The sequence below is a fragment of the Argopecten irradians genome, chromosome 8, assembly GCF_041381155.1.
Source record: "Argopecten irradians isolate NY chromosome 8, Ai_NY, whole genome shotgun sequence".
In the NCBI taxonomy this organism is placed as follows: Eukaryota; Metazoa; Mollusca; class Bivalvia; order Pectinida; family Pectinidae; genus Argopecten; species Argopecten irradians.
The window spans coordinates 38,511,296-38,537,628 of NC_091141.1; the positions used below are offsets into that span (position 1 = coordinate 38,511,296).

General features: G+C 34.4%; 1 protein-coding gene across 1 annotated transcript in view; it reads right to left on the reverse strand.

Moving 5' to 3' along the window:
• Window positions 1–695: 695 nt before the first annotated feature.
• The window catches only part of LOC138330317 (low-density lipoprotein receptor-related protein 6-like), a 35,620-nt gene continuing 9,982 nt past the window's right edge, over window positions 696–26,333 (reverse strand). Inside the window, exons 3-16 of the mRNA XM_069277822.1 lie at window positions 24,892–25,292; window positions 19,044–19,181; window positions 18,282–18,482; window positions 17,686–17,881; window positions 16,752–17,002; window positions 16,178–16,318; window positions 13,645–13,937; window positions 13,067–13,293; window positions 11,882–12,066; window positions 11,071–11,274; window positions 10,483–10,620; window positions 9,866–10,080; window positions 9,198–9,406; window positions 696–8,518 (exon numbers count right to left, since the gene is read on the reverse strand). Coding sequence (XP_069133923.1) covers window positions 6,958–8,518; window positions 9,198–9,406; window positions 9,866–10,080; window positions 10,483–10,620; window positions 11,071–11,274; window positions 11,882–12,066; window positions 13,067–13,293; window positions 13,645–13,937; window positions 16,178–16,318; window positions 16,752–17,002; window positions 17,686–17,881; window positions 18,282–18,482; window positions 19,044–19,181; window positions 24,892–25,292 — 4,360 coding nt within the window. The 3' untranslated portion in view covers window positions 696–6,957. The remainder of the gene's footprint in view (window positions 8,519–9,197; window positions 9,407–9,865; window positions 10,081–10,482; window positions 10,621–11,070; window positions 11,275–11,881; window positions 12,067–13,066; window positions 13,294–13,644; window positions 13,938–16,177; window positions 16,319–16,751; window positions 17,003–17,685; window positions 17,882–18,281; window positions 18,483–19,043; window positions 19,182–24,891; window positions 25,293–26,333) is intronic.

A 26,333-nucleotide genomic window follows, 5' to 3' on the forward strand; every position in this document is an offset into this window, starting at 1 on the left:
ATGTTTAAACTAATACACTTTAAAATCATACCGGACAATTAAAATGCTTGTCCCTCTGCCGTCAGCAAAGACAAACAATGAGTTTCCAATCTTTATATATATGTTTATAGTATGAAGTTTGACGTTCTGTCAATAATATATATAGCATAAATATGATAATATATACCCCATGTAGTGTTTTTATATAGTATATAGGGGATATTTACATATATAATTATGCTATGTATCATTGACAGAACGTTAAACTCCTTCGGTATATGCATACGAAATTATCTGAACAGTGTATTGTTGAACAAAGGATTTGAAATCAGAATCTAGTGTATAAAGGGAGGCAACTTCAGACTCGTACCCGGAAACGAATACGTTGCGGTAGATTTTGAATTTACTCCATCTCAGTAAAATAATCTAGATACTGTTTTATCTTAATAAGACACTGTTACCTATTGTATATACCGTATAGCAGATTTTTTACGGGGGTCAAAATTTTCGCGATTTCAGCAACAACAACAAATATATGTATAATCAAATTTTTGCGATTTTGAATTTTCACAATTTATCCTTCGGGGATTCAATGGTTGAACCATTTCTCAAAATTTCATGGATCAATTTTTTAATCATATCATCCTGAAAATATCGTCCCTCCAAAAATTATCAGCTATAGAGTTACAGTAGAAAGAAAGAACATAAAGAAGAGATATATTTTAGTATTTTTTATTTTATTATTTCAATTTATCATTATACATTATGGCTCTTATCCTATAATAGCCTTTAAGAATACCTGTACTTTCATATTGGACAATGAAGGGGTTTATATAGCACAAATAAGGCACAGAAAATAAGCATTGCATGCTACCAATGGCTACAAAAACCTCTGGAGGGAGGTAAAGCCAACTAACACACTCTCCACTTATTGGAGGGGGTGAGGAGCACTAACATAACATCCACTTACTGGAGGGAGTGGGGAGAACTAACACAACAGCAGGAAGAGGGTTACATGTATCTGTACTGGCCTTGTAGTGGGATAATCACCATAGAAACGAGAAACAAAAGCTGCAAAAAAATAACTAATTTTGATTTTTGATCTTTTGACATGTACTTAGTACACAGAACAATAATGTATGCATGTATCCTATTTATGAAAAGTAAGTATCCAATTTTCAATGTTATCTATATATAAAATACTTCTAGTAAATGTACCAGTACAGATGGTTGTATATCTTAAATCATTCATCCCTGGAACTCCACTATCGACTGTTCCAGTTTTTTAAATAGAAAAGTTCAAATGAGGTTTCAGGGGTAAATAAGTTAAGATTTATTAATTCAGATTTGGTTTCACCCCCGAAATTTTACAATGGACTATTCCAGCTTTTGAAATAAAAGGGTTCAAATGTGTCTTCAGGGGTAAATGAGTTAATATTTCCACTCGGTACATTTACAGAAAGTAATCATGGGATATATAAATCACATCAAAAGGAAAATGAATAAATATATATATACGCATTAAATAGGCAACCTGTCCATTTCTTTGGTGAGTAAACCAACATAAAAATGAATGATTTCAACATCATCGATATACCCGTTAATTCTAGCACTGTAATGTATAGCAGTGTTGCCTTTCATAATACAAATTATGTTATATAAGAACAGTTTCAGAACTTTTCAAACCATATATAGTCTTCATTACCTCTTAAAGGTAAAGATTTTGTAAAACATCTAAAACAAAATAGTGTCAAGTAAATTTTTCTCACCGTTTGAAACATGCATTATTAAATATCTTTAAAGATATTTTAAGAAATTAATTTTCTTTAAAAATTCACAAGTATTCCTTTCCCATCATTTCTTACTGATTGGGGTATAGGTAAACCATTTTTGTATTTCTAAATTTGTCATATTTCTACTCAAACAAGAACGAAAAAATCAGCACTTGTTTGGATATCACAATCATGTGTTGTAAATACATACACAACCATCTTTTTAAAAGATTTTCTTTAAAAATCAGCATGCAATAAACTAAAACAATAAAAAAATTCAACAAGTTGTTTGAGTTCTTCTCAAGAATTAAAATCTTTTCCATGCATGAAAGATTGAAATCTAAAACAACTACAATTAAAAAGCACTGTTGTTCTTTTTTTTTTACAAAGTTTCTAAAACTATCATTAAAAATAAAAACAAGAATAACACAGATGAATAACATAGACACTACTTCTCGTTGTTGGACAGTTAAAGAGAAAATCTACTTCATTAATTAGTAGCTGTGAAAGTATTGTTCAGATTCGTGTCTACTACAGGTTTTCATCACAGACAGGAATTTTTAGCATTTTTTTTTTAAATATAAGAGGAACTTTCTACTTTAGTTGCCTTTGATGCCAGATAAATGAATCTAATGATGTTCATAATTGTACATTACTTTCTTCCAGAATTAATGATTTTACAGTAAAAATACCTCAGAAATATCTTTAATAATAAACTTTTCAAGTTAAAAAACAACCAAATGATTTGAAGTTTATGCTTTCTACTCTATATGATATGATCAGTTCTATCAGCAATACAAAAACAAGCTTTGGATCTGTAAAGTACACTGATCCTGTAAATTCTCATATTTCAAAGTTATTTTAGTTCTTGTAGCTTTTGATCATTAATTATTGCTTATAAAATTATACAATTGTTTTACTCATGAACCAATTAACCAATGAAAAAATAATAATAAATTTAAACAACTGACTCAATAATGGAATTTCATTAACTGCATTATCAATATTCCAGGGGTTACTATCACTGTCGCTATATCCACACCTATGTCATAGTTAAATTGAAGGCTTTATGTACCAGAACAGATGAGACAGGCAGTTTGATCCATTGATGTACACCAAATGTATATGAAATAATGGTACAATGTACTGTTTTGAATTAAATTAAGCTGTACGACTGTAATCTCTGTAATCTTTAAAGGAAGTCTCTGTAAGTCTGTAGTCGGCCAGTTTTTTTTTATTCTCCTGAAATGCCTTCTGTTTAACTATGACATAGTCCAAGGGTGGATATAATGACAGTGATAGTAACCACTGGAGTGTTGAGGATGAGTGATTATAATTAACTGTTGATATCACAAATCATCCACATTGTTTTTAAGAGAAAACAATGACAAAGCTAAAACAATAGTTTGGCTGGTAATGTGGAAACGGACAAAATGTGGATCTACAATAAATCCTCAGCACCTTGTAAGTGTAATTCAGGATGGAAGCTACATACACAAAAACAAACACAAGAAGCAACACATACATGTATAAACAAATGGTCTTAAACATCAATAGTAGCAGCAGTACGGAGCAGCTTGGGCGCCGGCTAGCTCAGGACATCATGATATATACCCCCCGTCTCATGGTTTCGACATATACCCCCCGTCTCATGGTTTCTTTGATCTATCTCTGACGCTGTAGACAATATTTACACAATTCGGCAGCAGAGCTATAACAGTAGTCTACATACACTGTAAGTACGCAGGTTGTACAATATATACACATGTACTCTCAAATCTACATACACGCTTTTATTCATCTGTAGGCCAAGGAATCATTAAAAGGAATATCAGCTTTGTCCAGAAATATTTTAAACTAAGTTATTGTGTAAAAAGCGATAAAAAATAATTTTAAAACAGATTTTTTTTTTCAATTCTTCCGTTTTGGTGCTAACATGCATGTAGATGTAAAAAATATTGTGGTTTTGTTCTATAGATAAGTATACGTCCAAGAGATTTGTTAATGCTGAATATTCATGAAAAATATTTCTTGAACCTATCGACAATAGTATCACCCAGATTCTATTTTCGTGGTTATTACAACAATCATTATCTGTACATCAACATAAATATATATAAGACAACTCTCTACAGGATTACAAAAAATACACAAATTCTACCTGGCCACTGTACATTTTAACATTTTATATATACAGGTGAGGTTAATCTATCCTGCTAATTAACCATAAAAAACATTCGCATTAGGATTTCATACTTTTAAAACAATAGCTATACCCTTTGAATACTTCAACACCCTCTCAAACCAGGTTGGACTAATCCATCAAATGCATCCCCCCCCCTTTAGAAAACATTAGACTCATACTAATATAAATCTCCACAATGATTTGCTTATCATTTTTCCTAATTACACGTGTAGCTGTTCGTTTAGGTTCTTTATATATAGAATTAAAAAAACCTATACTTTAAAATCAAAGTAAGTTTCCCTCTTTTTTAAAGAATAATTTTATTCCGTATTAATCTACTATGCAGTGTAAGTCATGTACTTCTTCATTCTTGTTTGCTGAAAATTTACTTCTGGGCTAAGAAAATTTTAGGCCTACATTCGGTAATAAGACCCCCTCTTAAAATCCAATCATTTATTTATAGGTTTATTTTAAAAGATTTACATAATCATGCCCATTGAAGTTTAACAAGAAATGGAACCACTTAGCTGAGAAAATTTAATGGATTTATGAGTAAAGGTATAGCAGTTATTTGTTTAGCTATATATTTATCCAAACAGGTTACAACTGAAAAGTCAAATCTCAGCTTTAAACATTGTGCATTATGCGCATATTATCTTGAAAAGGAAATATTATGATGTTCTGGTTTTACAAATACAATATACATGCTGAAACACTGGTAACACTTTAGATACTATTTCTTATATACCGTACCTAAATATAAACCAGCAATGATAATTAAGTATATCGTAATAAGTTTATTAAATAGTCAAATCTTAAGCAATATTTACTACCCAATATCTGCTGTTCACATGTACATGTATAAGTATACATATATGTACTTCAATCATGATAAGACTTGTGTTTTTCCCCCTTTCTCTGCCCTGATTCAAATTATACAAAATGTGCAGTCAAAATGGAAGACAATAACATCAACTAAACATATTAAAAGCAGTGCTCTGTCTACTTCTGTGTTTGAAAACATTAAATCAAATTTTAAAAGTTAAAGGATTACAAAGCGAGTCCTCAATACAGTTCATAATGTGTAAGCTACATTATGGTTTGTATTTGGGTGGATGCATAAGATCGATATCTAGACTTACTGGACCAGTCCACATTATAGTTTGTGAGGGTGGACGCTTTACAATTTACTGGACTAGTCCACATTATAGTTTGTGAGGGTGGAAGAAGGGTATACCAATGCCATTAAGTAGAATTATTCACCGTAAAGAGTCGTGTTCAAAAGCTGCTTGCTTTCTGTATAATGCCTAAGACTAACAGACAGAGGTAGAAGTCCAACATAGCAAGCTTTCTGAACACAACCTTGTGTCTCAAGGTCACTCAAACCTAAAATATCACAAACCTCTTCTCATCACTTAGGCTATTTCCAGCTTGGCACAGTTAATTTTCAAGGTCAATCAAAAGGTCATCATATATATAAACAAATATTATTAATAAAATTGAATATCTGAAAAGTCTTACTGCCTTTTAACAATTGTACCTACAAGTTCCATAAAAAATAATAAGAACTTAATTACAGATATTTAAACAAATTAAGAAATCCTTCTGTTATCTTCTTTAATATATTTAAAAGTAAATTACTTCTTCAAATCTTTCAACATCACAATCAAGATATATCAATGAGAAAAAATTTGAACTTATACTCAAATGACATTTTCTTCTCTTGGTGCTTTATAAACTTCAAAACCTATGACATAATATGAAAGAGCAAACTCCACTTTTCCCCTTTTCAATAACATTGATCATGAACTGGCCAAGTTGACATTCTGGAAATAGCATAAGATCCTGAGAACAGGTTTGTTGCAAACCTAGATGAAAATTCTCAATATATAATAAGTCATTCAAATGAACACAAAATTCAATGTTTAAAAAATCACTTTGGCATAATGCTATATGAAAGGAAAATTTGCAAAACAGAAATGAACTGGTGATAAGCAGAAAAGCAGTCCCAGCCAGTTTATACATTAACATTCTATATAAAAAGTTCCTATTGAGCACTTGTCTGGTTACCGCGGGGACGCTTCACTGCCAAGCAACCAACACATATTGATTATGATCATTATCCTATCAAAGGATCAATAGCAAAATATTGTACCCAATCAAAAGATGGATAACAAATGGTCATCCAATCAAAAGGATCAAACATTGGTTACCCATTAAAAGATGGATATAACACATTGATTATCCAATCAAAAGAAGGATAACACAAAATATCACCCAATCAAAAGATGGACGACACATTGACCATCCAATCAAAAGATAGGTAACATCTTGGTTATCCCATCAAAAGATGGATTCTATCACACACATTTTCTTAATTTCAACATTCAATCTGCCATATAGGTTTATTTTGATCACTGACTATCACAAATTGAAATAAACTGTGATAAGACCATGTTTTAAATGACTGGATGAATACACATATAATGTAAAATGAAATGTAACAAATCTTATTATGTAAATGATGGCAGATTCAATGTCAAACACCGTGATATTGTACAGGGGGTCAGTCAGCAAGTTGGCCGTTATATGATGATTGTAGATGAGGTTCAGGAGTGAAAGATAGCTCACATTACATGCATAGTAACAAATAAACAGAGGTGTATATGCCATTTATAGTATGATTCAACAACCACATTTTAGGTAAAAGAAGATGCAAGGTCAAAAACAGTGACTGATCCCCTCACAATACGGCCCATTCACAACCACACATACCATTTGTTTACAAACGACAGTGTTGTTTAATGCTGAGATATCATAATTATATTGCAAAGTACAACTCATCTCCTATACAAATACATAATATTTATATATATTATATATAAATTTAAAAAGAAATCAGCACATACGTTCCTCCAAATCACTATAATCCACTCATACATAAATATTAGCACTTTTCTTCCTTTCTACACAACCTCTTACATTTTATACACGCATCCTATCCCACTCTCACAAGTTTGGCTAGCAGTCTGAGTTCCCCACAGGTGAGGGGGGTGGGGGATATGGGTTAAAGTAACTTCTCTCTGTCGATGGTGAGGGGGGACAACTCATCATATCGTCCGAGAAATAATGACTACGAGGTGTGGGGGGTGGGGGATAGGGGTCGTAGTCGTTGTAGAGTTCTATGGACCGACTCATCTTGTAGTATCTTTTAGGAGGGTAGGGTTCACTTTCTTCACAAACGTCTGTACTACAAGGGGTAGTGGGCGGCGGGGGAATATGCCGCGGTAGTTTATAGGGTTTATAAGACCGCACTGTAGACGGACTATTGGAGGAGTAGCCGTTAAACTCCCCAAAACACACGGAACGGTCCGTCACTGGACTAGGTGGGGGATTCAGCGTCTCTTTAGGGTAGTGAGTCACTGTAGAACTACTGGACGACGCGCCAGTTACATGATTTCTGTCGTACTGGGCTGTACTCCCAGACACAGATGAAGGCAAAGCACCATTCTTGTTATTCCTCTTAGGCAGTGTATTCGGAGGAGTCTGATCTATTTGTGTGTTAAGAGGCTTGGTGAGCATGATCATGTCTCTATCATAATAATTATTCATTCCCTGCGATTTTCTGCGGCATGCAAATACGACTCCAACAATAAGTACGAGAGAGAAGATACCAACTATAATTATCACGGTAATGTGAGCATCGGGCGGAGTGGCGGGTTTGTTGGTTGCCGTCCGCTCGCATGGCTCCATCTGAGAATTGTGAAGACACTCGGAATCATCAATCACATCATCGTCCTTACATGATGGGTCGTCTGGGTCGCAGCACGACTCCTCATCAAAGCCATCCTCGCATTGCTTCACTCCATCACAAACCAAATTGCTATCAATACATTTCCCATCCCCACATTTTATCTGCGAATCATCACACAAAGGGCAATTCTCCTCGTCAGAATCGTCGCCACACTCACCCTGCCCATCACAACGCCACACACGAGGGATACAGTTGATGTCTCCACTTTTACACGTAAATTGCTCTGGCGAACATGTGGGGGGATCAGCACACGTGTGACCGTCTGCCTTTAAAACAAGATCGATGGGACATGAACATCGTGCGGTGTTATCTCCCTGCGCGACACATATGTGGGAACATTTGTGGTTGCTAACAGCACACGGATGCTGGTCAATATCGACCAGTTGTAGGTACTGCGCCACAGCAAGGTCACTTAGACTTTCCAGGCGACCTTGAATATACGTACGATTTTTACCATCTAACTTGTTAGCACGGATAATAGCACGCTGCTCTTTATCAATCCAGTATAAGAAATTTCCAAAAACAGCCATCCCTTTCAGATTTTGAATCTTTTCATCGACTAGCACATTCCTGTCTCCTCCATCTAAGTCTGAACTTTCGATTCGGTTGAGGCTGGAGTCAGCCCAGTAAAGACGACCTCCTTCAACATCAATAGCTAGAGGGCCTGGTTTTCCCAAGTTGGTGTGGAATAACGATACTCGCTCTGTGCCATCTAGAGCTGATCGCTCTATTGAAGGCTGTCCTACTAGATTTGTCCAGTACATGTACCTGTAAATTACAAAATATCATAAGGATTTTTTGAACGACTGAATTTATGATTTTTTAAAGTAAACATTTTGTGAATAAAGACCAAGAATCCTTAATATTAGTTGCATTTCTTTATGACGCAAATATAAATTTTATAAGATGTTACTATTAATATCCAACCAAACTTTTTTTATCATTTAATATCTTTATATTATTTGTATTGCTTTATGATGCAAATACAATGTTACTAAAATCCAACCAAACTTTTTAACTTACATTTACTTTGGACCTAAGTTTACTAGAATTTCGAATATATACAATGGGCCCTTGATAATCCGACCACAGCTAAAACTGTACGTATTGCAAATTTTGTGAACAGCTGGATTCTGTGTGCTAACACAATAATCAAGTCTACTTCCTGATATTTCCATCTTGATTGAGAGTTTTTGTGTGCTAATGCTGTTCAGATTATCACCGGTCTACTGTACATCAGTTCCTTTTGCAGATTGTAATTTTTTTTTTATTTCTTCACCTTATTTGTATTCTGTACACCAATGTTACCAATACAGAAAGAAAATATTCAGTTTCTAACAAAAAGTTATCCTTATTGAACCTTTTTTTTAAATAAATTATTTCTAATTAAAGATAAACCTGACTTCATAAGCAAAGAAATTTTGAGGTTTTCAAATTTCATACAAACCCTTTTTGTGGATTAAGGACAATGTAGCGCGGTTTAATATTGTGTTTCTCATCACTAGCAATGACAACGCCGATAGAGGAACCGTCGAAACGTGTGACGTTAATCTTGTTTGTGATGGAGCATGTCCAGAATATGGTCTGAGAGTATGGGTCTATAGCAATGTCAAATGGACGGTACATTGCCTGCTGGTTTGATACAACTACAATAGCCTGAAATGGAAAAGTGGACATTTACCAGACCAGAAAACAATGGAAAACATAAAATACAATACAATGTATAAAATCATATTGTACAGAAAAATGACATTGTAAGTATTTTGATATAAGTCATTTTTTTCTGTTGATGAAAATCTCATAGAGCAGCCAAACATAATTCTGTATGGCTAGAAAAACTGAGAGGTGAGATTATAACGTTTTTAAAAATATTTTTTGTTTTCAAGAGTTATCTCTCTTTAATCAAAACTTGTACCACCGGCTTTATTTAAGCATTCTATAGGCATTTCTTGCAAATAAAGACTTGTATTCTATATTAACACATCAAAATCAATCATTTCTTCTTCGGATCGTGTATAATTTTAGGTAAAAGATGTAAAGCCTAGTTTTTCTTTTAAAGTTCTCAAATGAACACAAAACATTAAAATATCAAAGTGCAATAGAGCTGCCGGTTACCTGAGTGCCATTATCTTTAGCTTTCTTGATTGACCACTGGCGACCCTCGATCCAGTAGATATAGCGGTCAGTGGGATCGTACGCCAAGCCACGGACATTTTTCAGTCCAGGAATTGGCAGGACAACATCAGGAGAGTCGGGGTCAAGGTCACTATCACTGATCACCAGGCGACTGATTACATTCTTCTGGCTGAACAACAGGAAGGACTCGGGAGCTGTGGCAGAGAAGTGAAGCTGATTTAACAACTGTAGATACATTATTTGATTTCCTGACACAATTTATGACAATCTATTTGATTCCCTTTAACAATATAAGACAATCAGGAATTCTTTCATAAATGAATTTTTATTTGGTAAATTTGATAATAAACAAAGTAAAATTGTACTCATGCCCAATTTTTGGCGTTACAAGGAGATATTAAGAGGTCGAAAACATATTTACTACACAATTAGATTATCTTATATAATTGCTTGTGTTTCAAGACATGTTGAAAGAGTTTAATTTTGTGATATTTGGATCAAAATTGCTAAATATATTGTATATGCTAACTCTGTTAACCATATTAAAGGCATTTATATGATAAAAGAACAGGTTTTATGCATGTAGCTATACTCACCAACACAGGTTTTCTGATCATTGTTCAGTGCAAAGTGAGTTGGACAAGCACACTGGTGAGTTACCTCCCCTGGCTCAGTGCCCGGCCTCACCAGACACAAGTGAGAACATCCTCCATTATTCTTACAACTGTTTGTTCCTGGAAAGTTTCAAAGTAAAAACATTTAGATGTTTCATCAATGGTTTTAAAATATTTAACTTTCGTAAGCTATTTTATCTTTTCAAAGTCTGAAGTATCTTTTTTTTTAGTCTTAAAAAAAATATATTTTTCAAGCAAACTGCCACCACAAACACGACCTATGAATAAGATGTGTAAACTTGGGTGTTCTGCATTAGCCATACAAGTTTGCATTCATGATCAGATGGGATACAAAGGACTACCAGTTCTGATATCATAAAATTTTGTGGTTCAAGTATTATTAGTCCCACCTTCTGATGACTGTGATGTCATATTTTGATGGGACTGCGTGGCACCACTAACACCTGAGGTAGGGCGTGGCACCACAAACACCTGAGGTAGGGACTAATCATATTCAAAAGACAGTATTCCATTATCTCAAAACTGATGTATTCCTCAAAACTTCATTACCTGACTGACGAGAGGCATGGAATACAAGCAGATCAACAACATTTTCCATGTTGTAGTGTATGGTAGTACGGTTTGTTCCCGAGGACTTGTTAGCCCTCTCAATAGTCTTCTGCTGGTAGTCGGCCCAGAACACAAAGTCTAGATACAGTGTGAGGCCCATAGGCTGGGGAACATGATCATTCACAATTGTCACTTGGTTCGTGCCTGCAATTAAAAGCCAGAAAAATATTACATTTAGACATAGAATATAGGAGACTCCTAGGTTTTTTGAAACAGGAAGATTCCTTGTTTTCCTATATGAAAGAATTTAAGAAAATGGACATATTTAATTTCATTTCTTATGCTTGTCTATTGAAAATTTTGAATTAAGGAATATTAATTTTTTTGTGACCTGATCATTAGTAAATGCCAGCATTACAATAATCCTATCAACTTAGATGTTTATATACCACAGGAATTGGCTTAGAGATGAATAGACAAAACAAGATTACAGAAAATTAAACAGAATTGAAAGTGATGAAAAACTGCACACATTTAATTTTGTCATATTTGTAATACAGGTGAAATAATTTTGTATATGATCAATCGTTGTAGCATTTCTTTCAAATTGGAATTGATTTTCCAACAAAATAATTAGAGCTACCGCTACATATAAAAGTTGCCCAAAGTTTTGAGAATCTACCAAATATTTATCCTATCTGAAAAATTGAAGATTTTTCAAAATGATTTATTTTTATGTGTGTGGGAGGGGAGGATTTTTGCCTGATTTACAATCTCAAATTAAACACTCAAAAGAAAGTCCCAAGCTTACCGTCCATGTCAGCTGACTCGATAGACCTGGAGTCCAGGTCTGCCCAGTACAGGCGCTTGTCTCCGTAGTCAATGGTGAGGCCGTTTACTTTGCCAAAGTTGCTATTGAGTGTAGTCCTTTGTGAACCATCTAGTGCTGCTCTCTCTAGTCGATGAGGCTCCACCCAGTCCGTCCAGTAAATCATACTTTAACACAGAAACACAAGCATTAAATTAGCTTAAAATGTGATCAGTTTTACACAGGAGAATGTATGATATCACATAACTGGAAATATGTATTTTCTACCAACAAAAAGTCTCTTACATACTTTCAGTCAAGTCAACAAAAATAATAGATATCAGGATTATATGACTCTTTCATATGTACATATGTAGGATAGAACTATTCCACACGAGGGTACAGAATTTTGGGTCAGAACCGAGGCTTGCCGAGATTTCTGACCCAAAATTCTGTACCCGAGGGTGGAATAGTTCTATCCTTAATAATTTACATATGAAAGAGTTATTTTCTCACATTGCTTGTCGAGTTACTTGCACGAAAGGTGAGGCAGCCATTTTGTTACAAAATCTGAACTTCTTAAATAATTGATAGATTTTAAAAATAAGAGCGCCATTCAAAAGAGCTCATCAAAGTTTGGTTTATATTAATAAATATAAACAAGAAATCTTAGGTAAAACGGTTTGAAATGCAAATTAAACAAATGAAATGGTAAATAAATCCGGCAAATCAATCGAAATAGTAGAAAAATGACGTCAACTTTGGCTGATATGACGTCATTTGATTGTTCGGCAATTGTGACGTCACAGCTATGTAAGATAGATTTATCATACATAGCTGTCTTTCATGGGACAACTCTATCTTACATGGCTAGCTATGTGAGAAATACCAGGTATCCTGTTTGCAAGTAATGAAGACAATTTGAAATTAATTATACATATATTCAACTAGACCTAAAGAACAAAATAATCTAATCTATTCCTACAGTTTATCAACTTACAAATGAATCATAAGACAAAAACAACTCACTTGCATAAAAAGTAATCTTATAATATAAATTCCAATCAAATCTTTCATAGGGTAGATATTTTACTTCCATAGTCCTGATAAACAATTGTAATACTTTTCACTTTGCTGAAGTCTGTCAATGTTCCAAAGTCTGTAAATGTTGATAATATTCAAACTTACCCATTAGCCGGATCTACTGCTAGAGCATGTGGTTGGTGGATCTCTCTCCAGATAAGAACCCGACGAGCCGTACCATCCGTTCGAGCGACCTCTATTCGACGAGTCCCCGAGTCCACCCAATAAATGTTGTTAGCGACCCAGTCAACAGACATTCCCTCAGGGTACATCAGTCCATACTCAATGATAGTCTCCAGAGCGCTACCATTGAGGAAGGCTCGACTAATAGTCTGTAACACAGAAATACATAGTACAGAAAACATAGTTATGTTTTATTATGTTATCAACAAGTAAAAACTATCATTTTTTAGACTTAATCATTAAAATTGATGCATGCCATCTACCTATTTCTCAAAATCTGTTTCCCCCCCCCCCAAAGTTTTCCCTGAAATCTTATTCACAGCATCTCTAGGTGCTATCAATAATGTGACATCAAATATTCAACATGTTTTCACAAATAAAATTTATTTGACCTTATAAATGAATCAGTTTGTCATCTTTTCTGCTACCTATGGAAACGGTGAGATTAAGCCTGGTAAGTGGTAAACCAGTAATTTAACATTACAGAGTATCTGACTAACCTTGAGTTTGGCATCAGTCCAGTATATCCTACTGTCGTTGAAGTCAAAGTCAATCGCCAATGCGTCCTTGACACCACGGATGGGGACAGGCATAATGCGATGACTGGTTTCCAGGGACATTCGTTTGATGTCGCGCCGGCGCGTGAACAGAAGGAATGCCTCGGGTACAATGCATGTTTTACCATTACTGACCAGCTCCAAACCCATTGGACAGGCACACACTGGACCTTGGTCAGCTGTCATTAAACACAAATGGCTGCAACCACCATTATTTTCTGCACAGGGGTTAGTACCTGAAAAGACAACATATACACAGGGATTAATTTCATTAGAAGTAAAATAAGAATAAACAGTTAATATAATAGGTAACCAAAAAGATACACACAAAGGACTGGACCAAGTTTCATGAACATCTTTTAACTTTAAGGAATTCCTTAACTTTAAATTCTCCATAGGAAAGCATAACTTAAATCCATAGCCTAAGTCTTTTTCATTAATTTCTGTAATATGTCTCTATGGGTAATTCTAAGTTAAGGAATTCATTAAAGTTAAGAAATGTTCATGTAACTGGGCCCTGGTAAATACTTAAAGGTCAAAATAAAACCAAATCTCCATTTTCCTTAGAAATTTTCTTTTTCTCTACATGAAAGATATGAAGTTATATTTGATGTACTGAAATTCTTTTGAAATAGTTTAAAGAATTTTTAATCATTAAATCAACAAACGAGCTAATAAAATACAGAACCGGGAAACGTTTTATTGGAGATTAATTTCTAGTATAGTTAACGGTATCAATCCACATCCTCGGGGCTCCAAGAGATCTGAAGTAGTCTACCACTTCCATATATGGCACTGTGAGGCGTGACCCAATATGGCCTAATTATTGCTGTAGTACACACGACCCGAGTTGGTACAGAGTCTGTGTTGTGCCTGTCGCTGATATCACCAGTTAAGTGTCACTTAGTGGGACATGTAATTGTAGTTTAGATCTGTACCCAATCAAGGGGATAAGTAGTTCAATGTCTGTAAGATTTTTTAATTTCATTTTCATTTTTGCTCCGCAAGTATAATAGATTATATGCATATTGTACAACTAATACATTGTGAGCTTTGAATTTACATTACAGCAGTTAAATGATATTTTTCATTTTTTTTTAAATACACTTAAACAAAGTTATAACAAATATCTGGGGACCAACAAAATTAATTTGTTTTAAGCATAGTTTGTAATACACATATTACAATAATATTATAGGAACCTTGGCAGGGAATGAAAAGTACTATGTGATACCCAAGCATTTGTTGTGAGCTTTTTCGTTATAAATGCGTTTCACTGTAAAACTCTTCAAATCTACTTCCCTATTATCGCTTAATGTAAGATATCACCCTTTTCTTAGGAGTTTGATCAAAACCCTTACAATGGTTAACAAAAAGTTTCTATCACTTGGAACTATGAAACAGTTTAGAGATGGTGCTGACTTGTTTTAAATAGAGATTTAATCCTCATTGTGAAGTGTTAGATGGGGAAAAAATGAAGTAAAAATTCCGCGTATAGAAGTTTGTTTGTTCCTTCCTCTGTGATACAGACACAGTATCCAGGGTGAGTCATCACACACTGCCTTGAAGGACATAAACTGCTTCAGGTTTGTTTAGGGTCGACGTATCATATACATAGCGTTTGTCCCATTACTTTGGGCCGTACAAAATATATGGTGGTTGTCCCCGTGTTCATGTTACTAATGTGAGTTCTGGGTGCCCACTGGCTTTGTAATTAAGGGTCCAGGTCACGGCTGACTGGCCACCCTACATACATCACGTGTGCAATGGGGCATGACCCCCCTGGCCCTTACATTATACACAGCCTTTAGTGTCCTCAGTAGACGACATCTGACCTCGATCTCGTGGTCGCTGATGCGTGGAAAATCACACACATGTATCGCTAATCAGATTCAAGTTTTCATTCACAAAGAAGCATTCTTAAACTAGTGACATGTTTAAACTATGTTTTTCATCTCGTGATATACACATGTTTGAGAACATTAATTTAGAAAAGTCACATTAAAATTTTGTTCAGCATTAATTTTGTAGAAATTACAAACAAATAATTTTTCTTTACTTTCATGTTGTTTTACCAGCTGTAATTATTTTAGTTAAGAATGAGCTCAAGTCAGATCATCAAAAACACCAAAACCCAGTTCTAGCCTTGAAACTTGTCTCAAATTAATAACCTTGAGGTGTTTTACAAAAGGCAAAATGCTCATTGGTTACTAGACTACAATCTGTTTAAAATCATTTTGAATAAATTACTTAAAAGTTCTATCAACAGCCAGGGTCATTTAAGGACCTGCCAGGTTTAGATTGTGGAGGAATACCGTAGTACCCAGCTGTAAAATGGGATTCAAACTTCCTACTCTAGAGGTGAAGGGTTTATGGTAATATGTTTAGACATAGTAAACACCCTGTTTGTTTGAAATAATTCCTTGTTCATATTTTAGTTTACAAGCCATGAAGATGTGTCCGTGGTTGATATTACCTTCAATTTTTTGTACATTGATGGCCTTCAGACCCATAATGTCTGGAAGCTGGTCGACTATCACTTCCCGGTCCTGTCCTGTCTTCTTGTTTACACGCTCTATAGATCTACGCTGCCAGTCTGTCCAATATATGTAATCTCCTGCAAAAATATACCAGCAAATTCTCATGTTGGTTATAGAAAGCATCTAATGTTCATGTAGATGTATAATGCTAAGTGGTAACTTAACTGTCCTAGAAAATTTGTATTGAAAAACAACATCACTAAATACTCATTCATTATACACTGTCTACTTTTTTTTTTTTTTTTTTTTTTTTTTTTTTTTGGGGGGAGGGGGGGGGCGGCGGCTTAAATAAATTAAGTAGCTATATAACTACTTGCATCTCGTATCAACTGAAATTGACAAATTAATATGTTGAATTGATAAAACTTTAAACAAGATATTGCACAAAACTTTAGAGAACCACAGCTCAATGAATTTCTCTCACCTTCATTCAATGAAAAACCTTATCCAAAAATACCAATGTAAATAATTGACATCAATGTTTCATTTCTAGTAAAAAGTGGTGCATACCTAGAAGGCTAAAGCCAAATATATGAGGTAGTTGTTGCGAGACAAGAACTCGCCGCCCAGTGCCGTCAAGATTTGCCAGCTCTATTTTATCTTCTTTAGCGTCCCCCCAGTACATCTTCTGTTCTGCGAAGTCGATCGAGATCCCGTTGGGCCAGCCCAGGGACGTGTTGATCAACAGAACACGACTACTCCCGTCCAAGTTGGCACGCTCTATCTTAGGAACTGTTCCCCAGTCAGTCCAATACATGTGCCTGTATAGATTATCAGGTATTTGATTAAAAGCAGAAAATGATACATTCTCATTCATTGTTGAAGATTTACAAAAACTTTTGGCAGTAATCAATTTTACTCTTGTAACATTCTTTAAAGATTTTCGTCTCTGTTTAACAAAATTCTTTAAAGATTTCCTCTTTGTTAAGATTCTGTATAGCATGCATAGTTTCTCCATCTATTACTTTTTATGGATTCTATATTGAATATACCTAGTAAGTACCACAAATACATTTAACTGTTATCAATGCTGCATACAATAACCATGACAGTTATAGAGTCCATGAAATTAAAGTTAAAAACTGAGAATGAAAATTTTCACAAATAATAAAACATCTCAAAAGAATAAATAAATTATCAGATTAACCAAGGTTTAGGTTAGAAGATGTGTCCTTCAGTTGAATTTAGACAATGCCTCTGTTAACAGTTCTGCAAATGTCATTCCAATCCTATTCCACTGAAAAATGAGACAGTCTAAATCCATGTGAAATATCATAAATCAATAATCTGATTAACCTAAGTTTAGGCAAGACGATATGTCCTATTGTAGAATTTAGACAATATTTGCTAACAGCTCTGAAAATTTCCTTCCTCTTCCAATTTTATTTGCAAAAGAAAGAAAAATGACCCAAGTCTAAATCCAAATGAAAGATCAATGTCGTACCCAGTGATTGGATCCAGACATATCGCCCGAGGTTCATCCAAATCCTCGGAGATAAGAACACGACGAGAGGTGCCATTGAGTCGAGTGACTTCTATACGATCTGTACCCGTGTCAGTCCAGTATAAGTTTCTGGCTATCCAGTCAATGGCTACTCCATCAGGGTGGTTCACCTCAGTACTAACAATCGTCTCTTGATCTGAAAACAGATAAATATTGAACTAACTTTGTAAAAGTAAATAAAATTTTAGTAAACCTGCAGCGAAATTGGGTAAAAATTCTGCAGAAATGTGGTGAAAAAAATAAATCAAAACTGGAATTAGATTGCTCCAAGGTTTGGTAAGGATCAACCATTTTTTTTGTTATTATTTTCATTTTATTCAGTTCACAAATGATATTGAAACATGATTCTTTCATTAGGGTCTTCTGAGTTGAAGAAAATTGATAAGAAAAAAAAAGGAAAAACAGCAGAAGTAAAATTTATTTTGGTTATCTTCTTGACAAAATCTTGATATCTTTAAATATTTTCATGGCCTTTCTGATTCTGTGGAAGAATATTCTGCTGTCAAAGGTTTCCCTTAACATATAACATTACGTACCACTTCCATCCAACGAAGACCTCTGGATCTCTTTCACTTCGTCATCCGTCCAGTACACATGGCCGTCGACTGGATCGTAGTCAATGGCGATGGCATGTCGGATGTTTCCCAGTGGGAGAACAACATCAGTATAGTCGGGAGTATCTAAGGATATCTCACGGAGGTCTGTCCGTCTGGCGAGTAATATCACCTGTTGGGCACCTGTACAAATATGAATCAAGAATTTATAGAGGTATACTAAAACATCACCTTCTGGACATTATATCTGCCATCCTTGATTATAACTAATTACAACTTTTGACCATTGATATACTGAAACAAATTCTAAGATATGCCCATATACCTCTGTTCTATTTAAAATCTAAATGGGTTGTGACAGTTCGAGACAGAATGTTATGCGATGCGTCAGTAAAGGAATGGACGATGATAACGCTATAAGACCTCCTTCCTAATTCATTGCAAAGGCTTTGCAGCAAAGCACACAAAAATTCAGGCACAGGCCTGACATGCATGGATGAATAAATAGTTTTGTAACAATCCAAAGGATCGAAGAATAAACATTAACTTCACTCTTAATCAGTTTGTTTTTCTGTAATGTAAAATTAGCTCCTCTTGAAAACAATCCAAAGAGCATGGAAATAAATATCAAACAATGAAAATTGTTGTCTTGATATTTTTTCCTTCAAATATTGCAGCACAAAGAGTCATTGACTCTTATTATAAGGTTTGGACTTCTCCATAAGGTTTAGTGTATGTACTAACCATTAGCACAGGTTTTGTTGTCTCCCTTGAGTTGGACGCCCGTCGGACAGGCACAGGTATAGTACGGAGGTTGAGGTGAAATGAGACAAAGATGAGAACAACCACCATTATCTGTGGAACACTGAAGGTTGTGAATACCTGTAACCAAAAGGTAACATTTTATTAACAAACATGCCATTAATTAAATCAAACATGTCATTAACCCATAATTAATCAAAGTACAAACTTGGAATCAATCTAATTAAAATTTAACTTGTTATTCCTCTACACTAGGATATTCTATGATACACTGCAATATACAAGATCTAGCAACTCCCCATTTGGGGTCACTTGATGTCAGATCAGCATGACCCCATAGGGTGAGCAAATCAGTGTACTGTGTCGCGCCTCCAATTGGCTACTAGTATGTAACTAGATGTTTCGATTCTAGACCAGGGGTCTTGCTGTGGTGACCCTGAACAGGGAGTTGTTAAATAAATCTTGTATTGGTCATTTGGAGCTTATCATAGAGCATCGCAGTGGAGAAGAATTAGAAGTCTAAATTTAATTACCAGGTAGCTATAGCTATATAGAATGATTTGAAATGAACCATAAGATAACTCTAACAACTATGAAGAATTCTTATATTTCATAGAAATCTCAAAAACCAAAGCTGGGACAGTTCAATATTAAAATTTCAGAGGTCAATGATTCAAAGTTAAATATAAAACAAACACATATCAGTTAAAGTTATTTTCTACAAAAACTTATAAAAGACTTGTACATATCAACAACTTCCAAAGCTATTTGGCATGGAGAAGCAATAAACTTTAGTGATGAAAAGCCAGAGTTCTCAGAGAAAAACACAAATAATGGTCATTTGCATATTATACAAAAACATAGTTCATACTTAACATAAGCTTAACAACTGCCCAGAAAACCAAGATGTAGCCAAGACCTTAAAGATTATGTGAGATGAACTCATTCATCCCTGAAGACACATATGAACTCTTCTATTTATTATATTCCAAAGGATGGAACAGTTCATTATGAATTTCCAGGAGTGAATGAGTTAAAACAAAATTGAGATGTGCCAAAAGAGAAAATCCAAAATGATTTATGATTACTTTGTTTTGTCTTTATTATAATTATACATGTATCACAATATACCAGGTATAAAAGTGAGGGTTTTTTTATCAAAAGAAAAGATTTTATTTAAATGTACATGTACATATGATGCTTTTATATTTGTATGCACATCAAATCCTTTCCAATCAAAATGTCATTAATTTTAATAGTATATTACATATCGAAGATCTTACGTGTTACTAAATTTTTTTATAGTACATGTAGGTATATTTCATATCGAAGACCTACACAGTTGTCAGGGTTCTTGCTAAGTTTTTTAATAGGTGGTTGAAAATTAATAATAGGTGGTTGGGGGTCGCAGGCCCCCGTGGTGGCCAATACTTATTTCTGACAAAAATAGCTGGTTGTAAACAAGGAAATAGTGTGCTTTTATTGCCGGAAACGGCTTTTTTTTTTACAAGACCCTAGGCTATTGTACTTAAGTTTTAGGTGTTTTTTTTTTAACTTGAATTTCAGACATCCAATGCAATATATTTGGAATGTGTATGTACATTTACAAAATTGAAACAAAATTCTGATGATTCACTTGAGATTCAAAGCAAGAGGAATTAAAAAGCGAATACATGCATCAATTTGTGAGAAAAAAAAAAAGATTGAACAGAAAACTGCAGATAAAGTCTAATTACCCTTACTGATTGACTCAAGTAGACCGTAAACGTCTAATCTGATCGTCCAATAAAAATTTCTTTATTTTTACATCATTTTTCATACACCCAAGCACAAACTTCAGTCAAAACGCTTATCGAGGAAATTACATGAATCAGCTGTTTTTATTAACCAGAAACTCTAGAAAATATTCTGTGCCAAGTTTGAGCCCTCCCATGCATCTAGTGAATGCAATTTAGCTACATATGTATAGTATGATAAAGACAATAAACTTACATCATCACAGACTCGTCATTTTAACTTTTAATTTTGTTAAAATTTGTCAGTTTTTTGGTGCCCTTTGGTCCATTCTAGTACTAAATAAATTAATAAACAGAATGTTTTCCCTTGAGAAAATATCTTCCATGGCACTTGTAAGTATAGAGAGATAGTGATACCGATATTTTGTTTTAATTGAAGGTCACATGCAATGGAACCTTTTGCTCGGTATAGCCAGGTTTCTAGATTAAACAGGTTTGATTATATAATTACAATAAATTATGAAGGAAAATGCCATACAAATACACTGGAATACACATTCATAAAAGACACTGGCTGGATTTGACAAGTTATATTGTACATATAGAGTTGAGCTTCATCATTTTAGAATAAATACATGTACAATTCTTTTACTCAATTTAGAAAGAGACATACATTTCTTTTAGCTTTCAGTGTCAATTTGAAGGAACCAAATCGATTGTAAGAATCCTAAAATCTACAATCAAATACAGAGAGTGCATGACGATACTTTCATGATCAAGATCACTGATATTTTTGTTATGGTTTCTTTCTTTTATAAAATGCATCTACATACAAAAATAACCACCTGCATCTGGTTATATTATTCATGATCAACCCAGAAATTTCAATGATAAATGTCATGTCATGTATAGAAATAAAGTAATTTTTATATAATCTTAATTTAATTTATAAATGTTTTTCTCAACCCGATCATATATAAACGTACATAGCTTAACATTGTTGAAATAAATCCTGGCATGCGGCCACCCCTCCCATCTCCAACCCCATGTATATGAGTAGCAATATGGTAGCTATAGGTTCTGAACATCAAATTGAAATTAAAGTTGAACTGTATTTGATCCACATTAGCTTGGACAATGTACACCCAGTCCCAATATACAAACAGAGGAGAATTTTGATATTGTGATACATTTAAAGATAAGCAGTTAAACTTGGTTTCGTTTAATTTGAATAGGTTAATGAATGTCCTATAAATGTCCTAGCAACTGCCCCAAATGGGATTCGAACTTTGTGGTCCACACATTACACACACACACACACACACACACACACACAAAATAACACAACATTTACATTTTCAAATTAATGCAAAATTTCAAAGGATTTCTCTTCATTTCTGTATGAGTTAGTAAAGCAAGTATTCTATAACGTTTCATATATAGAAGGAATTTTACATATTGAGGAAGTACTTCAATCACTGAAATGAGAATCTAATGGAATTCATTTCCTATCTTCACCTAGTTTCCTGAAAATTCCTATTTAACCTGAAGCCATAAAAACACAAGAATAGGAGCGGTAATAGACAGCAGAAATAATTAATCATAACTTGGCATAATGCATTCTTCTCAAAACTGTCTGTAGCTAATAAAAGATAACAATCAGGAGAAGCAACAACAGCCCTCTGAATGTTACACAGCGTCTGGAACGGATAACGTTTTCCAACGAGTACTGTAATGCTGCAAAGACCCCTTAAATTTTAAGTCTCTGGGTAGCCATGACAACACTGCACATCCTGTCAAAATTGTACAACTGATAAAAATTTGGCGGTAATTGGTTTCGCAACCTACTTGAAATAGAAACTGCCCCGAAATATTTATGAACGAAGGAGAAGCAAATACAGTGGAATATCAGATGTAATTATGAAAATGAAATTTAAAACCAATTGAATGTGTACATGTAGCACTATATAAGAGAAACTGGTTTGGCTGGCAAGATGTGCTTTCTCAGTCACATATAACTTGTACCAACTAACTAATTAACATAGTAACAGTACTATTTAAATAACACTGCAGAATCAAATCACTTTTTTAATTAGGAATATCAGCACAATAAAGACATTTACACAGAAAATCACCAAAGGACACTTTTGCAAAGTGTCTTGAGAAATATTTCCTACCTATACTATAATAGTAGTGATAATATAACAGCACTTTGTAGATAAAAACAAGACAGATCACTAGTATAATTTCTAAACTAAACACAGATCTGATTACTTTCTGAATCAGTTTTAAACATTTCCATTTTTTTTTCTTCTGAAATGTATGGGTGGACATGAGAGAACAACCTCTTTTAATGATTCCCATGTGTTATTTATAACTGTCACTGTTGGTAAAAGCCATGAGCTAATGCAAACCTACTATTTAAATAAACATGCTGTCACATAGCATCAGTCTATCTGCCATTTCTCAATATGTGTGTTCCATGATGAGCTAAGTAGAGTGTCTGAACTTTCACATGACATTTCATTATACATGTACATGCATACTTTTGCATAGCATTTTTTTTTAATTTACATAACTGCAATGGGAGACGGCAAGCACCATACTGTTCTTTAACTAAACAGGATTTCTATTATATGAAACCACAATAGGTATTTTGATTCTAATTGAGATAATAAATGAACAATAATTTGAGCCTGTAATATTTTGCATTTGTATATAATACAGAGTTAACTGCCCTTTACAAGTTGTTAATGATTGTCGTGTTACATTTTCATGAGTGCAACTTCATATTTTTAAGAGAATTTAACATGATTTTAGCCTAAAAACTAATGACGACACAATAGATATCTACCTGCGAGGGGGACAACTCTGTAATACATGCAAAGACAGAATCATGTACACATGGTACCTGCTACCACAGTTGTTAAAATGTCTGTGACATACCTATCACGGTCCTTCATCTCTAGGTAATGGGTTTGAGTCCCATTAATAGTATTCCATCTTTACAGAGTTACCTCCCTTACAGATAGGTGTCATTTGAAACGACATCATTTGGTAAGTAAAAATCATTCTCTAGAACATATGGCACACCTCTCACAAATACATGAGGTCACAATGAAATACCTACTTGCAAGGGCAGATAAATATGTAATACGCAAGAACGTTTTTCTGAACTATGGAAAATTTGAAATCTATGTACAATAAAATCTACCTTAGCTACAATTGCTGTACAAAAACCACTTGCTCAACATAATTTGATTTGTGCATGAAGACCATTTTGCTATTAAGACCATTTCTTCACTTCTCTGTCTCTCATGGTCTATATAGACAGGTTGTCTGCAGCTTTTCTCAAGAGATCTCTAGCTTTTCTCCATCAGTAAGCACACATCTCAGCCCCAAAAATATGCTACAAGAGTTTGTACTTACCTTCATGATCAATATTTCATCGATATTAAAAAAGGAATTTTCTCAATTTGTATTTTTCCCAATAAACAGTAACAATTAAGAGGCCCATGGGCCTTAACGGTCATCTGACTATTAGTACAATACAACATAGCCGTTTAAAGATTTTAGCCTATTTGACCACTGTGACCTTGATTGAAGGTCAAGGTAATTCATTTGAACAAACTTGGTAGCCCTTCATCTCAGCATGCTACATGCCAAATATCAGTACCCTTGGCCTTCTAGTTCTTGAGAAGAAGTCATTTAAAGATTTTAGCCTATTTGACCCCCGTGACCTTGAATGAAGATCAAAGTCATTCATTTGAACAAACTTGGTAGCCCTTCATGCCAGCATGCCACAGGCCCAATATCAGGTCTCTAGGCCTCTAAGTTATTCAAAAGAAGTTGTTTAAAGGATTTTTAGTCTATTTGACACTTGTGACCTTGAATGAAGGTCAAGGTCATTTATTTGCTTTAGAAATTAATGGAGGAATGTAGTTCATTTTTTTAAGGAGCCATTCAGACACACAAGGCAATCTTTCATTACCAATGCAACTCGTCCTGAAGAAATATCCTGAAAGCATACAAGGAAAGCATATAACCTGTTGCTATTCACAGTGGGTTAATTCACATTTGGGTATTATAATTACCTTTAGGCTGTCTTTTAGCACTGTAAACATGTATATCCATGGGAGAATAAACTTCATGTAAAATTTCCTTGCGATTATCACCAGTAAGTTTGTCACAAGAATGTATTGATCGCGTTTCCCAATCGGTCCAGTAGAGGGTCGGACCCAACAATGTTAACGCAAACGGATGAGGAAGTTCATCCTTAATCACTACTCGTCGATTCTGACCATCAAAATCACAACTATGTATAAAACTGAGCTTGGCATCTGCCCAGTATATTTTAGACTCATCATAATCTAATGTTAGCCCATTTGGCCAGAAAATATCTTCACTAATTATCACAGCTCGGCTTGACTGGTTGCCATCCATACCCGCTCTCTCGATCTTTGGGGTCTCGCCCCAGTCTGTCCAGTACATGTATCTGTAAAGTGAAAGTAGAATCAAAATTAAATCATCAAATTCCACAGAGAGCAAGTTCGAGATTTAAGTAAAATTTAGATTTTGTCTTTTTACATATATCCTTTTGATCAGGTGAATTGTCTAGCTATGTTACAGAACTATATTATAAAATAGGCTAGCACACCATTGTCTGCAGGCTTTAAAAACTAATAAATTAGGAGACCCAAAACATTTCTGGATCCCTGGTACATAATCTTCCCAAAACTGGTATGCATATATATATATTGTATGGTAGGTAGGTTGAAGTGAATGTTTTTTTGGGGGATTTTTTTGTGTGAAAACAATAGCAGAAAGTTAAAACTATCATTGAAATAGATATGGTTAGTCAAAATGAAGTTTTCAAATATCTTTATATAGGTCAAAATTGTAAGGATCTAACATTTGGCAATTTGAATTTCTACTAGTAGATATTTTTTCTATTCATAGAACAGCTCATTAAAATTGCACTTTATTGAGGATTGACTTGTTGAAAATCTTTGAGAATTTACTAGAGCTCACAAAAACAGATCTTCCTTCGTTGCATTTCTCCTGGAGTAGGTAGTAGTATATATAACTCGCTGTCTAAAGATTGCTTTTACACATAGCACACAGTAAAAATGCAATAACAAGCTAATAGATGCATTTTCTTTAAAACAAGCCCTAGGCTACACTATCTTTAAATCATATCCAGCCTCTTCTGTTGCCGCTCAATTTCCCCTCGGAGAATAACAACTATTATTTCAATATTTACATCTCAACATGCCTCCTGTCAACACGGCCTGCCTAGCATATCGACTGTTATCTCGAGTCGGAGAAGACAAGATGGCTGTGGCGTGCACATGTAATGTTTTGCATGTGCATCATGCAGTAGTCATTTATGTTGATACATACAGACTTGTTAGCTTAAAATAAACATGTAAAACTTGCTGCAACAACCTCCGTAATCTGCTGTCCGACAAGTTTTTCTATTCTAGTTTACAGAATAACATGCATCTCCATATACAATGCTTATAAATGTCTTGTT